The 16,748-nt window shown below is 43.1% G+C and overlaps 1 protein-coding gene across 3 annotated transcripts; it reads left to right on the top strand.

Moving 5' to 3' along the window:
- Window positions 1-793: 793 nt before the first annotated feature.
- TMEM171 (transmembrane protein 171) lies at window positions 794-11,399 on the top strand. 3 transcript variants are annotated; one of them, XM_085213577.1, is made up of 6 exons: window positions 804-1,004; window positions 1,579-1,675; window positions 5,464-5,624; window positions 6,129-6,224; window positions 8,795-8,927; window positions 11,078-11,399. In XM_085213577.1, the coding sequence occupies exons 3-6, from the start codon at window positions 5,594-5,596 to the stop codon at window positions 11,298-11,300; spliced, it is 483 nt and encodes a 160-aa protein (XP_085069703.1). In that variant the 5' UTR covers window positions 804-1,004; window positions 1,579-1,675; window positions 5,464-5,593; the 3' UTR covers window positions 11,301-11,399. The 3 variants fall into 3 exon arrangements, with proteins under 3 accessions (XP_085069700.1, XP_085069703.1, XP_085069701.1); XM_085213574.1 differs by having other exon boundaries at window positions 794-1,004; window positions 5,464-6,224; XM_085213575.1 differs by lacking the exon at window positions 804-1,004 and adding an exon at window positions 1,096-1,249 and having other exon boundaries at window positions 5,464-6,224.
- Window positions 11,400-16,748: the final 5,349 nt, after the last annotated feature.

The following is a 16,748-nucleotide window of genomic DNA, read 5'->3' as shown; positions in this document are numbered from 1 at the left end:
CTCTCTTCTCTGAGGCTGAAGCCATACTCCTCCTCCAACACTGCCTGCACCCAGGAAGCCGGAAAGAGATCACCCCCTCCCACTGCCAGGTGTCGAACCACTAGAGGAAATCTGCAGTGCCTCAGATAGGCCTGTCTTCAGTGCCTTACAAGCTTCCAATTGTGCTGAAGTGTTTTCTTCTTTTTTTTTTTTTTTTTTTTTTTTTTTTCTGCCCAGAGAAGCTGTGGTGCCCCATTCCTGGAGGTGCTCGAGGCCAGGCTGGATGGGCCCTGGGCAGCATGAGCTGGTGGGGGCAGTCCTGCCCACTCAGGGGTTTGGAACTTCCAGCCCAAGTTATTCTGTGACTAATTCTATGACTTTTCAATTACTGAGCTGTCGCATCATTTATGTTGGAAAGAGTCTTTAAGGTCACCTAATCAAAACACTACAGCACCAGCATGTAACTGTTACCTGTCAGACCTTCATACTACCAGTCTCAGAGACATGAGTTCTACAAACCAGAGCACAGAACCCTGCTCAAATGCCAGGGCAGGCAGAAGGAGCCCCACAAAGGGGCTGGCTTCTCCAGGCCACGAGAGGCAAGAGGGGACTCAGCATGAAACCCAGCTGGCCAGGTCGAGGAAATCCTCGGCCACGAGGAGCCTTAGGGGGCGGCTGACGAGTGATTAAAACAACACAGCGCTGTTCAACTGATGGGCGCGCTGCCAAACGCACACCTCCACCCGCACACCCCGCAACCCCGCAACTCGGCCGCCCATCTCTGACGGCCGAGCGGAGCCGGCGTGGGAAGCCGAGGCGACCGGAGGCCGGGGGCCGCCACCGGGCGGGCCGTCCTTGGCGGGGCGGGCATGGACGGGGCGGTGCGAGGCCACTGCCTCCACGCCGCCTCCGCTCGGGTGCTCATAGCCGGGTCAGAGCACTCAAGAAAAGGAGCTGGCTGAGCCGCTGCTCGCGGGTCGGTCGGGCAAGGGCGGGCGGCAGCAGGAAGGAAGGAAGGAAGACAGGTAGCACCTCGGTCGCTCTCTCGCCGTCTCTGCCCGCACCTGCTCCGCGGCTGTGCTGTGCGTGCTGCCGCCGCGTACGGCCATGGCGGGGTGCGGGCAGCGCTCCGGGTACTGAGCGGCGGGAGGGAGTGAAGATGGCGGGCGGTGGTCCTCGTGCTGAGGGACCGCTGCGAGGGGCGGCGGAGGCCAGGGGTTCTCGGGGGGAGTCGGCGGTCCTTCCCCTCCCGGACTCTTGGCACCCGGAGGTCAGCCTGCTCGGGGGGCTCCCCCGGGATGGTGCTTTTCCCAAACAGTGCGAAACTTGATTGCTTGTCTGTGGCTTATTGCCCAAGGGGACCTCAAGAAACTCGTGAGAGGAAGCTCTGGGCTGCTTTTGGGGTTGTGCGTTTTCCTGATGGTCACAAATGTATGATCTCGAAGGACTGTAAGTCTGTCTGCCTCTGCTTTTTGTCGCTTGATGCTCATTACTTCCTTCTATAAGTTGCTGTGGAGTGCTCTGCCTTGCTACATGCTGTGGCTTTAATCGCGTGCATGGGCCTCACTTCCCTCTCATATCTCGCTGTTCTCCCTACAGGTGCTCCCGAAAACAAGAGCTGCTTTGCTCCTGTCTGCTGCGAGTGTCTCGTAAACAGCATCCCATCACCGGGGACCCCGCAGAGCTCTTGTTAAGCGTGAGTCCTCTCCTCCTTTTCTGTATGGCATCCAGTCCATCAGCTGGTGAACTCTGTCTTGCAGGCTCCTGTCTCTGGCCACGCACCCTTTCTTATGTCAGTGTCAGGGCACCTTCCCAGCCAAAGAAGGGAGTGGGGACTGCTTGTAGACTAGTTTGCATTTTAGCTGTTTTCTCTCATAACCTGCTAGGATGATGTTGGCAGTTTCTTCAGGAACTGTAGCTGTGTCTGGCATCGGACAGAATCCCTGATGCTCTGCCAGTCCGTGGATTCCTTGTGCACATGTGTCTGAAGACTGGCAGGGTTATTCTGCTTAATGAAGTGTCCCTCTGTAGCTGTTTCCCAGCACTTCACACACAAGTGATTAAAACATCAGAGGGAGATGCATGGGAATATGGTAGTAAATTCTAGCTTATCTTAGGCTGACCAGCTGAGTTCACAGAAGAATGCCTATGCTGCCCTTGAAGCACTGCAATCTTAAGGGGAAAAGCTGTGATACACGATAAAGAACAGAAAATGTGGTGGGGGCAGATGCAGATGTGAATGGAGAAGGAAGTTAGATGGAAGGGCGGTGAGGTGGAATGCAGAGCCTGTTAGAGTTTTTGTGTGAGAGTTATATTGAATAAAGTTGAGAGAACTTCCTCCAGATAGCTTGTCCTATTAGGATTTATGGTTTAATTTCTATCCTGAATTAAAAAAATAATAATCATTGGAGAATCATCACTGGAGAATAGCAGTGGTAATTTCCCAGTAGGAGGTCAAAAATGGGAAATATGGAGGAAAAGATTTAAAAGGAAAACTGAAAGAGAGTACGTTACAGTTGTGGACAAACAGTTTTTGAAGTAGTTACATGGTTCTGATCCTTCTCCATGAGAAAAATGGATACTTCTGCAAGGAATAGTAGGAATGAGGCCTGTGGCATGAAACACAAAACGGACAGACAATAGTGTTTTAATTCTTCCAACTCCTTTTTCTTTTAATCCTCAGTTTCTGAATTCATGTAACTGCATGAGGATATTAGATTTCATGTGGGTAAATTTATAGCTCTGGTATTTGCAGTGGAAATCTTGGAAAATACAGTGGTTCCAACAGAGAGCAAGAAGTCTTGGGTTTATAAGAAAAAAACTGTACTTTTAAATTTGTGGAGATGCCCATAATGTGAAAGCTGTGATACAGCTTTGTTACATATAAAAACAACAGTGTTACTTCCTCTTCTGTATACCTAGCATGGGCTAGACTTAAAAAAGGGTAAAGCACTGTATCATTCTGTCTTATAACCAGACCTCCTTTACAGGTGATGTTTCCATTTCCCTCTTCCCTCATGCTTAACTGTCTCTTTGCTGTTGAATTCTGTTCTAGCAGACCTGTTGTTTCCATGTCCGTTCTCAAGCTTAGGGTAAATATAAGGAGAAGACTCCCTTATGTCAGGTATGCATGTGGAGATAACTGATCTAGTGGAAGTATTTCAATCACACAATCAATACAAGCTGCTTTCTTAAAATACTTCTTGAAACACAAGAAATGCAGCTTAATCTTAGGTTGGATTTACTGTCAAGATTTGGTGGTAGCACAAATAAAAATTAGTCCTCTCTTGGATATTGCAGAGTAAAATCTGTCTTTTATCCTCAGAAGCACAACAGACTGTTCTGAATGTTCCTTCTCTTGAAAGAATTAAGAAAATATGCACGTGCACATGCACTTCTAATGTGTGTTTTAACTTAATCTCACAGAACAAGATTAATGGAAGTGAAGCAGACACTGTATAGGAGCAGTGAGAGCAGTGGCTATTCTACCAAGTCAGCCTCAGCTCGCAGTTACTCCAGCCATTCTTAGCAATGAGAGATTGCACTCAGACAGGGAAGAAGTAACTAAAAGACCTAATTGAGTGGAGCAATGGGCTTGATTAGGGCAAGTCCCTTACTGTTGCTATTTGAGGTAACCAGCCAGGAGATTTTGTGGCTTCCTGCAGTGGCCTTATTGCTGTTGTACAAGAGCAGCTTGTTTCTTGCTCTTCATGTCCTGAGCTTGCTGTGCCTTTTGCTGACATGCTGCTCTTTGCCTCCTCCTGTGCTGCTTGAGGTCCAGCAGTAGAAGATCCAGTAACTTCGTCACTTGTGTCTGGCAGTTCATCCCTTTCTTTAAATGGAACTCTGCTCTATGAGTCTCTAAGTAAAGTGACTCAGTGTGTTGCCTTGTAGTGAAGACAGATAATTAGTTAATTATGTATGTGAGTGACTGGTGGGTTTTATGGTTCTGTTTTGTTTTCATCCCAGTGGGACACTGCAGTTCCTGGGAAGTGACAGAGAGCTTGTTGTGGCTGACACATGTTCAACGGTTTGCTTCCAGAAATCACAGAATAGTTTCTTGTGGAATGACTGCTGTTGAGGCATATGTAAGGAGGAGTCAGTCTAACTTGACTTGTAACTTGCAGTTGTCTGAACTCAGTGCAGGGCAGTGGAAGCTGGTAAAGGAGAGGCTAAAGGTTAGCTAATAAGCAGCTGTAGCTAAACCCATTCTCATTTCCATCTGTGACAAGCTACTCCAGTAGTTGTCCTTATGATATTTCCAAGTCATAAGCAAAGAAGACTGACCTGGGAAACTGCTGGTGTTTGGAAGAAAGCCATTAAAACACTGCAGTGCAGGCAGGCCTGAGTGCCTCCTGCTGTCAATAAGAGATAAGTTTTACCATGGTGTGCCTGGACTTGCTGTTTTCCAGTTTGAAATTTTTCTTGCTTTCAGGTAGCTCCTTGTGCAGAAGATTGCCTCTGTGATTGCAGGTATCATTCTGATCCCTGTGTCAGAACAGTACAGACAGTACAGACTTTCCTGTTAGTAATGGCAGCAGTGAATTTTTTCTAGAGCTTACTGAATAGCACTCTGTTCCAATTTTCAGGAAGGCTTTCCCTGCCCCGGTATGTCCACATCAGCAGATTGGTTGTCCATATGCACAAAACTACTACTGGCCTCAGCACTAGCCTCTGTTATCTTTTGCTTCTGAATCTAGGCTCTGACGGGCCAATGGGCTTGAAACCTTGTGGGACCATCTTTGTTATTCTTTTTAAGGCTTTCTTGCAGCAAAGAGTGAAGGTTTTGGAGCGGGGGAGTTGAATGAAGTGTGGGAACAGCATACTTACCAACTCTGACCATGGAATCAGTGAAACTTGGAGTACAATCCTTTGCATGCTTTTTTTTTTTTTTTTCTTCCCTGCAGAATAGAACCAAAAATCTTCCAAGTACTTGCTCTTGTGGTTATGTAGGACAGGAAGCTGATAGGAGAGAAACTGATAAACTCTCTTGTGCCTCTGGAAGGAGAAACAAGATCTATGCTCTGATTTATGTTAGAAGATTTACTTTGTAAAAAGTCTGGTAGTTATCTGTACTTGGTTGCATTCAGGTTCTTTCTTTCCCTGGTTTTCTTCTCCTACTGTTTACTACAGAAATTTTGCCTAGCTTTCTTCAAGGGCAAAGCTTCTCCTTGTTCCAAATATTCAGACTTAGATATTAATGTCCCATTAATCATACAACTGTATTTCCAAAGATACAGTTCGTTGAGTTGTACATCAGCAGTTGTGTTGTTTTCAATCTAACTGTAGCTGGCTTCTCATCTGTTTCAACAGCAACAAACTTAATCAGGCTCTTTATTCCATAACAAAGTTACTGCAAAAGGGAGAACGTACCAAGAGCATGCAATACCAATAGGCTCAGTAGCAAGCATAGTAGTAAAAAATCACAGTAATTCATTCTGCTATTTTTTTCTTCTTTTGTCTCCTGTATTTTCACATTCACAGAACTACCGTGGATTTCCGCCACTGAATCCTAACAGGAAAAAAAAAAAAAAAAAAAAAGAAAGAAAAAAAAAAAAAAAAAAAAAAGAAGAAACCAGAAACCAACACATCAGTCTGAGGAGATTCAGTTGTAATGTATTCAGTGACTGTTCCAGTACCAGTAGGTGAAGAAAATAATGGACAATATAAGAAAGCTACTTTTTTCCTTTTTCTTTCTGGGGCCATATTGCTCTGTGGTGGATTCTTGCTTTCAGTTTACACCCTACTGTCATGCCCTTTTGAAACCTTCAGTGACTGTAGTGCAATCCTGAAGGCTTCTGGGCCTATGCTGGGTGTAACTGGATTGCTTTGCGTTTTAATTGCAAGATCAAGGGCCAGGCTTTATAGAAGCCAAAGACAGTTGCAAAATGAGCAAATGTGTCACCTTTTTTGTTGTCGAGGGAACTGCCAGTTTGTCCAGTTTCTCATCTTTGGATTCCTGTTTTTGACAAGTGGAATGCTGATTACCATCCTGGGCATTTGGGTCCCTGGCTGCAGCCGTGGCTGGCGCAGTATACAGCTCAACCAGACTAGCAGTTCTGACGGGGACCTCCAGGGCTGCGGATTACTGTCATTTCAAATCCTGGGTCCCTTCATTGTGTTTACTGGGTTGTGTTTCTTCGTGATAGCTCATGTTAGAAAGAAGCAAAACTTAAATCTCAATGAAGAACCTTCGGAAAATGAAGAACGTACTCAGAGCCCTGAATCTTTTCAGGTTACACTAGGTGAGTAAATAATGTGAGAACTTTTAAACTTTCTATTTGCCAGGGATTTACTCTGAGTGTTACATGTTTGAGCAGTAAGCATACAGATACTGTCATCTCCCACCAGACAAGCCGATGGGCAGGTTGCTTTGTCTTATGTTTTCTGTGTGATCAGTTCAGTTGCCTTTCTCCTGAGGAGTTAACCTTCCTTTTGGCAGCATCTGATTTATAATGTGGTACAAATGAGTCCAATCTCAATTCCTTTCCCAGAAAGTGTTGCTAACACTCCAAATCACATATCTCATGGTTTCTGTGACTGGAACTCTGTTCGTCTAGAATTCTGACTTCCCACCACCCCCTAAAAAAGCTATTCATTAGCTTTGTATTATATTTCCCTGAATAATGGCCACCTCCTCTATCAATCTTCAGATGTAATTGTAACATGGTTCTGTTAATTGTAGAGCGTACTGTACTTAATGAACTATTAAGAGGGAATGATGCCCTAAGTAGTACCCTGCTGTTAATAAACCATGAATTTATTCAATATATAGATTATTCTGATAACTTTCTAGTTCTGAGGAAGGATGAATGAGTGAATTATAGCATTGCTCAACTGTCATCTGTCAGGACTTGAAGTCCAGTAAGCAAGGCAGTTGCTCTTCTGTCTGTCAAACTGCTGTACAGACCAATAACCTGATGATCCTCAAAAAAGATGAGGGTTTAGTGTCAATTTTGCATGATAAATCAAAGGGGCATAGAGAATCAGTCAGATTATTTCTTAAAGGCAGTAAAGCAAATTTTGTGGATTTCTTCCTTTCATAATTCCATCAAGAAGCATAAAACTCAAAGGTTAAAGAATGAGGACTTAATGACAGTCACCACTGTGCCAGAATGTGCCTCTCCCTAACTCAACATCTGTTATGTTCTGTGTCTTGTCAGTGCAAATGGCAAAAATAATAATAAAAATAATAATAATGAATGTTTATATGAATTATTCAAACTCAGTGACTGATACAAACTTTATTTTTAAAAAACAAAAATGTAAGCTTCTCAAATGCAAAATTGAATTGACAGGTAAGCAACACAGTACACTTAAAACTGAATTATTTATCTGTAGTTTTGTGGTACTCATGTTAGTAGTGTGCCTGAGTAATTTGGCAGAGAAACTGTCAAAACATTCAAAATCACAGAATCATAGCGGTTGGAAGGGACCTCTAGAGATCACCTAGTTCAGCCCCCTAATAAAGCAGGTTCCCTACAGTAGGATGTGCATAAAGTGTCCGGATGGGTTTTGAATATCTCCAGAGAAGAAGATTTCACAACCTCTCTGGACAACTTGTTCCAGTGCTCTGTGATCCTCAAAACAAGGAACTTTTTCTTCATGTTCACATGGAACTTCCCATGTTCCAGTTTGTGCCCGTTGTCCCGTGTCCTGTCACTGGGTACCACCAAAAAGAGGGTGGACTCATCCACTTGACCTCCCCACCGCCCTCCCTTTAGGTATTTATAAGCATTTATAAGATTCTCTCTCAGTTTTCCCTTCTCTGGATGAACACCCCCAGATCTCTCAACCTTTCCTCATAAGGGAGATTCTCCAGGCCCCGGACATCTTTGCAGATTGCAGATGGACTCCTTCTGAGTTGTCCTCTGTCTTGAACTGAGGAGCCCAGACCTGGGCACAGTACTCCAGATGTGGCCTCACCAGAGCAGAATAGAGGGGGAGGATCACCTCCATCAACATGCTGACCATACTCTTTCTAATGCACCTTAGGATGCCATTCTTGGCCACCAGGGCACACTACTGGCTCATCGCCAACCTTTTGTCCATGAGCCTTCTCCACAGAGCTCCTCTCCAGCAGGTCAGTGCAGGGTAGGGGCTGATGTGTATGGTTATTCCTCCCCAGGTGCAGGACAATTCACCTGTCCTTGTGGAACCCCATTAGATTCCTTTCTGCTCAGCTCTCCAGCCTGTCCATATCTTGCTTTATGGCATCACAGCTTCTGGTGCGTCAGCCACTCCTCCCAGCTTTGTATTATCACAACCTTGCTGAGAGTACATTCTATCTGTTCATCCAGGTCACTGATGAAGGTGTTCAACAACATGTAATCATTAATCAGGGCTATCTGTGACTCAAATGTTTTTTATTCTATCAGTATCTACTTCAAGGCTATACTTAGAAAGCGCCTGTTTTAGATGCATGAGGAAAAACCAAGTACTCATCTGCTCTTAAGTTGAGCCAACAGTAGCTGTTGTCTTTGTACATGTTTCTGAGGACAACCAAAGTATAAGAGATATGTCTCTTTGCTAAATGGATCACTTCCTTCCACTTAGTGGTATTTTCTAAAAGAAATATTCCATTTATGATTGTGCTGCTTTTTTTTTTTTTTTTTTTTTTTTTGAACGAAACTTCAGTGTACATCTGCACTGCAGAATATAACAGATCCTTATGTAGCATCATTACTTTTTGTCTTAAAAGTTAAACAAGTACCAATACTGTAATTCTGAAGACAGGAAACATTCTGAAATTCAATTAGAATAGACAGGGAAGTTCAGTTTTCCAGAGGTAGTAATTAGTGTTTCTTTTTCATAGATGATGCTGTGTTGATGTTCCCACCTCCACCACCACCATATTTTGCTAACCCTCTGTCTTCAGCTGCTACACGTTGCCCTACGTCAACTGCTTCACCTGCACCTCCACCATACCATTCCATATTCAGTGATGGGTAAGACTGTTTAAATATCTGTTTTGTTGTAGTTTGTTTGTTTTAAATTCAAGATAATTTTTCAAGGTATCCAAGATTATGTTCTTTAACAATCACTATTAACTCTATGCTAGGCACTATGAAGTTTTCTATTCCATCACTGAACTTCCTTTAAATACTTTGCTTTACTGCTATTGAAATATCCTACTATAAAAGAGGAATCACATTCCAAAATATCTTTCACAAAAGTTAAACTTTTCAAGTTTGTTACTGGATGGGATGTCTGATGATATTCTGTGGAGGTTTTTATGTTTGTGTGTATGTGTGTGTGTGGTTTTTTGTTTAAGCCTTAAACCTGTGGCCTTATTTAGATATTACTTGATTGGAATTCTTCTATGGACTGTCAAGGAAAGGTTTTCCTCACAGCAGTGCCCCAGTGACATGGTATCCATGCTGCCAGATTTTAGGAAGCCTCTGCAGAGCCAATGCAGTGAGCACTTCACAAATATCCAGATGCCCTGTGATGCTAGAAGTGTTACTTTAGTTTGTGTCCTGTTCTCTTGGTGACTCTTTTGGAAAGTCTGTGCTGGCTTTCCATGATCATTCAGTGACAGTGTGGTGTGACAAGATATATTGATAATGTGGAGGAATAGCAGAGAATGTTCCAGGGAGCTTAAAGTGAAGGTTGCAAACCCAGTTTCGTCTCAAGATAAGGAGGGTGTCCCATGCAGGCACTTTTCCACACACTGAGCATAGGTGAGTTGCTCAGTGCTGCCACCACCAAGTTTGTGCAGCAAGAGTTTCTGAATGAAGAGTTGCTTGCATCATAAGAACTTGCAGGGATACCTTCCCTGTGGGATCCAAGCAGTGGGTTCCTATCTTGAGGGTGAAAGAGGCCACATACCAGAATGGGTAAGGCTAGGAACTAGATACCAACATACCTCGAGCCCTCAACTTGTTTTCATGCTCTTGATGATTCAGCATTGAGTAGGCTTTACCCTTTGGAAGGTCCTCTTTGAGTCTTTTAGGACTTGTTCATCAGGATATCCTTAGTTTACAAGACTACGCAGCATATGAAGCACCATCAATGCAGCAAGAACCCCAGTCTGCCTAGCTGTGTCCACTTAGTAGTAGCTACTGGGTCATTTCTATAATAGCTTTCTACTATACTCCAGACTCTTCTGCTCACATGAGTGGTAAATTCCAAAGCATCCATACCAGCTGTCTGCCTCATGTCAGTACTTCAAAACTCTACCATCTTCCTCTCAAAGCAAGCAAGCACAACCTCGAAGACCTAAATGCCACAGGAGGAGATTTATGATAGCAGTGGTGCTTATTCCTGTTACCATACTGTTTCAATCCATGTTTGTGCTTTTCTATGGTAAATTCACACACAGCTTCAGTGCTGTTACAGAGAGGTGAGGCGACTATGCTGTGTTCCTGCTCCTCATGAAGAATTGTTTGGCATAGAAATGTATACGTGACATGAGATGGCTCTGAAAGTCAAACATAAAGAATGAGGTCTTTGCTTTTCTTGGAAACTGCTGAAGTGTAATATGCTGAGGGCCATCTCTAAGGTGAGATGAGCAAGGTACCAGAACAGTGTTGGTGCAACTAACTGAGATCCTGTTGTAATGGTCAGAGGAAGGTTGTGAATACCTCGCTGCTCACTTTTGCTTTCATTGTGAGCTTAGTAGTCCACTGGTGTCCACGTACTTCTGATTCTCTGTCTCTCAGCAGCAGTTAATTGCATATGTCTAATGCATTGCTGGAAAACTTATAAAAACTTCAAGTTACCCGTAGTTTAAGATCTCAGACAGCTGGGAATTTTTGTTTCAGTGATGCAGTTCTAAGTCTAGCAAATATTTTTCACAAGAAAAGTGGAGAATGGACTGTGGTAGACTGCAAAAATGAAGATGCATTAGGAGTAAAGGTTCGGAGGTTTAATAGGATTGCCCTGCTAGAAGCAGCTAATACCCCTAAGTCAGGCTATGATGTGAATTTGAATGGAGCTGTTAGCTCTTTCTTGCTGAAATAATGGAATTTTTGTGTCATAATGAAATTCTAATGCCTATGTAAGTTGTTTCAGGGATTTCTAAGAGTTGTGCATTCATATACATTCTTGCTATAGAAGAAGGAACTATATTAATACATAATTTTCTGTTTTATAGAGCGCAGTTTGCGGATGATCAAAGAACAGTTGCTGTTAGAGATGATGAAACTATATATACAATTTCTGGGTGCAGGTCACCTTTGGGTATCTCCCCAGTGCAGTTTTCCTTCTCTGAACCACCTCCAGGCTACGAAGAAAAGACATCAGTGGAAACTAATGAATATTCTCTTTCTTCTCCTCCTTCATCTTCTTCTGTAGTGACTACTGACACCAGCTCATAGAGTGCTGTCAGGTAGACCGAATCTTCAGATGAAATTGTACACTCAGATTTATGATCTTTAAATTTATTTACATTTTCTAATAAAATCAGTAACATTGCATTTGTCTGTTTTTTCATTAACAAGCATAAATGATGAGTTTGGGTTTTAAGAAATAAGAGAATGCTGGGCTTTTGAGTTGTAAGAAAGGATTCAGTTCACTGCAAGAATGCTGAATGTTCATCTTGTTGTTTCAGTTTCTGTATTTAGTTCTTTATATAATGAAGGCAGTAAGTTGTGACTATTTTTTTTTGCTTTTTTTAGTTAAACCTCTTGGAGTTTCAAAGAAGAAATCATTAGAAATTGTTTTTATTTCTGTTTTTGTATTACTTTGTGGTAAATACTTGTCTGCTGTTACTGACTTCATATGTTCTCTAGAGCATCAATGATAGCAGTCTTAAAATATGGACCACTATAACATGGGGAACTAATATGCTGTGGAGACCTTAAATCTTGGTCTGCCTGGTAATAAACACAACGTGGCTTAATTTAGACACTCTCTGGTCCTTGTGTAAGTATAATCTCCAAGAAAATAACCTTCCTTATCCAGAGGAAGAGTCCTGTGGCAACACTGAGGATGGTTAATAGTCTAACAGTTTAATTATGGTAATGACTGATTTCAGGGAGATTATACTACTGTTGCATATTGTTTGTGGTTTATACAAGCAATACCAATTAACTTCAAGAATGAGATCCACTTAACAACAGTATCTTCCAGGAGCAAACATTATTTACCAGCTAATGCAAGACATGCTATTTCATAGAAACACATACAGCACATGTTTATAGCTGACAAAGCACTTTTACACTTCCCTGTATTTCTTTCAGAAATATGGCTTTCTTTAGGCTCATCCATACCTGTGTGGCTCCAAAAGTCAGTGGTTGCTGCCTGCCGTCATAGATTGACAAGAAGGTGCAGGTCCACTTTAGATGTTTGCACCTGCTCCCAGATTGAAAGCTGTGCTTGTAGGAGTTGAGGATAATTAGCAGGAATTAAGCTGCTGCTGGCCTTTGGCACTGTGTGACTTGCTGTGAAGTCTGTTGCAATCTCCCAGTTTGAAGAAAAACTGACATAATTCTGTGCCCAGAAACTGGAGGTGACAAAGCTACTATTTCTGCTAGATTAAGTATGAACTTCTACCAGTGTCATGGCACCCCACAGAATTGGTCTGTCCTCACCTGAGTCTCTGGACATCTGCATGCTATGGGACCTCAACTGCAGTAGGACTTGTTTTCTGTCAGGATGAATTCAAGGAAGTTGACTGTAACAGAACACTCAAGCTTTGAATTAATCAATCAGGTTCCCTCCTCTGCCTGGGAAAGGCATTTGTCCTATATTTCATATGAATGTGCTTTTCACCACCAGAGTATGGCAGGGAGATGTTTATTAACTTCTGCATTTGGCCATTTGTTTCTACTTATGTGTTATTCTCTCAGCCTTGCTGGGGTAGCAATTTCTGCAGCAACATGAAGAAACAAACTGGTCGGTGACATGGAGTTGTATTTAGTCATCAATAGAGCTGAAAACCAGCCAGTTATGAGGGAGGTATACTTATTCAGCAAAGAAGCTGAGGAACTCATTTTCTGTCAAGGTTAAAAGTCAAAGACTGCTTAATCTAATACAGAAATATGTCTTTAATTGTGTCATAATCTTTTTCTCTCTTTCTTTAAAAAAAAATACAGGCATATATGATTGCTAACTGCAAAGGCCTTGTGAGCTGTCTGCAATTTGTTCAATCAGTTTTTCCTGAGGTGTATCAAAGAGATCAGGCACATCAAGTAAAATATGATGACTCCGAGCTGAGTCTTCAGGATGTGAAACAATCTTACTGTTTTTCTTCAAAGTTACTGTTCTTTGATCTTCTACTGCAGAGTCTCCTTTGTGGTTCACTTTATTTCTGAAAACCAGGCTTCAAGGAAAGCTCCTTGGAGGCAGCTGAATGCACCTGAATTTCCTGGGAGTGATGGATTTACTTACTCTTTAAAATGAGACTTCAGAACAAAAATTTCCTAAATATCATCCTGAGAAAGTTGCCCACTAAATAGTTCATCTTACAGCTGTGCAAGCACCTTCTATTTTTGAATTGAGTGGTCATTCCTTTAAAATTCCCTGGGTGTGCTCAGTGCATCTCCATGGCTTTTTGAACACTGACAGCATCAAAGCCAGGGCAACAGCATTTGCTTATTGAGTTGTCAAAATCTATTTCAGCAAGGTCGGAAAATGTGAAAAAAGACTGGCATCTCCGCATCCACCACTGATGGCCACCACTGCATGAATAACATTAGTAGGAGGAATTCTTTTATGTGGTGAGTAGGGGTAAAATACCCATACTAGAAGGGAAGCAACACCTTGAAAAACTATAAAAGTAGCTTAAAATAGTACAGAATAGCAATTTTATTGAGGAAATGACTTACTTTACTATTGTAGTAGTGATATTATAACCACCTTAATACCTTAAGGTTAGCTTAAGTGCTTGACATGCAAATTCTAGTAAGCAAATCAAGTTAGTTACTAATTCACATACTTAAACAGGCAATGTGGGAGATAAGGACTGCTTATCCTCTCTAAGTGAAGTTAAAGTCTGTTTGCACTGTCATTGCTTAGCTCCTAATGGGATCAATATGGCCATTTCAATATGAGAAGGATTCACAAATGCCTGAAGGGAAACTCTTTTCAAGGATAAGCCTCTTCCTGCATCACCAGCACCCAGAAAGTTTGAAAACAAACTCATCTGTAAAACTGAAATTGCAATGATTTTTTTAAATGGTGGCATGTTTTTATGATAGCCCCATCCTTGACCTCTGTCACTTATAGCATCATATCACACTATCCCCTTTCCATCCTACCACTTAAGGTCACCATTCATGGGTCACATCTGTGTCCAGGCAGACATTTCTGCCAATGCTTCCATGCTTCTGCAGTTGATGTGTCAGCCTTCACGTAGAACTGTGCTCCTTCCTCAACTATACATGTGTATATCTGTGTGTTTGTGTATGGAAACACCTTTTATTTGATTGGACATCTGGCATGACAGCATTCCCTGGGAGGTATAAACCCATCCTGTAGCTAGAAACTGCTGAGGGCAGCTGGCTGAACTGGCTCTATTTGGCATGTTTCAGCACTGGGGCTGGCACTGCAGCAGTATAGGACCACAGAATATGAGGCTTGCTCATGGTTAGTTGATAGTCTAACATGCAATTTGTGTTTTTCACTGAAGATGCCAAGTACAGTTTCCTTTCTATAGGAAAAAAAATTCTTTTAGTCCAACCACTGGCTCTTTAGCCGCTTTGTAGTTAAAAATCATATGAAGTTGTATTTTGTGCCTGCTCTTTTAAAATAAAACCTAGCTGCTTTTAAAGGTTCTATAGCTAAGCCCCTGATTCTGTGTAAGAAATTTAAGAAAACAAAACCTTGCTATGTCAGGCTGATGTTGTGAACCATGGAACAATTGATAGCAGATAGGAGAAAGGAAAGATGACCTGAGAACCCATGAGTATCTGCTAGGAAAACTCTTAAACTGGGTTAGAGAATCAAGAAGGTGCAGGAAACCTCAGAAGAACTTCTTCCCACAGCAAGACAGTTATGCAGAAGAATAGTAAGCAAAGCAGTGGCTGAGTTCAGGAGTAAGATCCCTGAAGCAGGCTGGAGTAACATTGGAGTGAGGTCTGAAAACAGTATCCATTTTGAAAAAGGATCCTGAAGCCAGCCTTGGAGTTACCTGAAGATAATGGGGATACAGTCTCCCATTTCTCTGCTTGACAATACTGAGAGTAATATTCTGCATGATGATCTATTATAATTAGATCAGAAAGATTTTAGAAAAACATATTCAAGCCCATTTCCTGTGTTTCACCAGACTGTTTTCACCACCATTCATTTAGCAGTTATTCCAATTAAAAGGGGTGTGTTTATTAAATCACCGTTTGTAAGTAAGTTCCCAGAACATCCATTTGGAAAAGGAAAGTATTGGCCTTAAAAAATCAGTGTGATTTGGTAATCTCTTAAGACCTTGACATCTGCCTGGCTCTGAGGAAACAGTGGGAAAAATGTGGGGAGGGTTAGAAAAAATTGCTCTTTACAAGGAAAAGTGAAATTTTCATTTAGATCTTCCTGTACCAAACATCCCATCATCAAAGATGGGAGATGGCTGATAGATGCCAAGCCCCTCTCGGCCATCTATCAGCGCTCCTGATTAACTGGAGAGGTCCCGGAGGATTGGAGGCTTGCCGATGTGACTCCCATCTTCAAGAAGGGCCGTAAGGAGAATCCGGGGAACTATAGGTCTGTTAGCCTGACCTTGATACTGGGGAAAGTAATGGAGCAAATCATCTTGGATGAGATTGCATGGCACGTGCGTGGCTTCCAGAGGATCAGGCCCAGCAAGCATGGGTTCATGAAAGGCAGGTCGTGCTTGACTAACCTCATCTCCTTGTATGACTGGGTGACCAGCCTGGTAGGTGAGGGAAAGGCCATTGATGTAGTCTACCTAGATTTCAGCAAAGCTTTTCACACGGTCTCTCACAGGCTTCCTCTGGGGAAACTGGCTGCCCATGGTCTGGACAGATATACACTTCTTTGGATAAGGAACTGGCTAGAGGGCCGTGCCCAACAGTTAGAGGTTAATGGAGTTAAGTCCAGCTGGCGACTCATTATGAGTGGTGTCCCCCAGGGGTCGGTAGCGGCGCCCATCTTGTTTAATATCTTTACTGATGACCCAGATGAGGGGATTGAGTGCACCCTCAGTAAGTTTGCAGATGACACCAAGTTGGGAGGTGGTGTGGATCTGCCTGAGGGTAGGGAGGCCCTTCGGAGGGACCTAGATAAGCTGGATCGCCAGGCTGAGATGAATGGGATGAGGTTCAACAAGGCCAAGTGTCGGATCCTGCACTTTGGCGAGAATAACCCATGCAGCGTTACAGGCTTGGGGATGAGTGGCTAGATGATTGTGAAGAAGAAAGAGACCTGGGGGTGCTGGTTGATGCTCGTCTGAACGTGAGCCGACAGTGTGCCCGGGTGGCCAAGAGGGCCAACAGCATCCTGGCCTGCATTAGAAATAATGTGGCCAGCAAGAGCAGGGAGGTGATCATCCCCCTCTACTCAGCACTGGTGAGGCCACACCTCAAGTATTGTGTTCAGTTTTGAGCCCCTCACTACAGGAAAGATGTTGAAGCTCTGGAGTGTGTCCAAAGAAGGGTAACTAAACTGGTGAGGGGTCTGGAGCACAAGTCTTAGGAGGAGTGGCTGAGGGAGCTTGGATTGTTTAGTCTGGAGAAGAGGAGGCTCAGGGGAGACCTCATTGCAATCTACAACTTCCTGAAGGGAGGTTGGGGTGAAGAGGAGTTCGGCCTCTTCTCCCAAGCAACGAACAGGACCTGGGGAAATGGCCACAAGTTGTACCAGAGGAAGTTTAG

The sequence above is a fragment of the Meleagris gallopavo genome, chromosome Z (assembly GCF_905368555.1).
Source record: "Meleagris gallopavo chromosome Z, MGAL_WU_HG_1.1, whole genome shotgun sequence".
NCBI classification, from domain to species: Eukaryota; Metazoa; Chordata; class Aves; order Galliformes; family Phasianidae; genus Meleagris; species Meleagris gallopavo.
The sequence above is the reverse complement of the archived record's forward strand: the minus strand, read 5'-3'. Positions and strand labels throughout refer to the sequence as shown.

Coding starts and splice junctions, on each gene's coding strand:
- TMEM171 (XM_085213574.1), top strand. CDS start 5,594: ATGTATTCAGTGACTGTTCCAGTACCAGTAGGTGAAGAAAATAATGGA. Junction 6,225..8,794: donor ATCTTTTCAGGTTACACTAG/GTGAGTAAATAA, acceptor TCTTTTTCATAG/ATGATGCTGTGTTGATGTTC. Junction 8,928..11,077: donor CATTCCATATTCAGTGATGG/GTAAGACTGTTT, acceptor TCTGTTTTATAG/AGCGCAGTTTGCGGATGATC.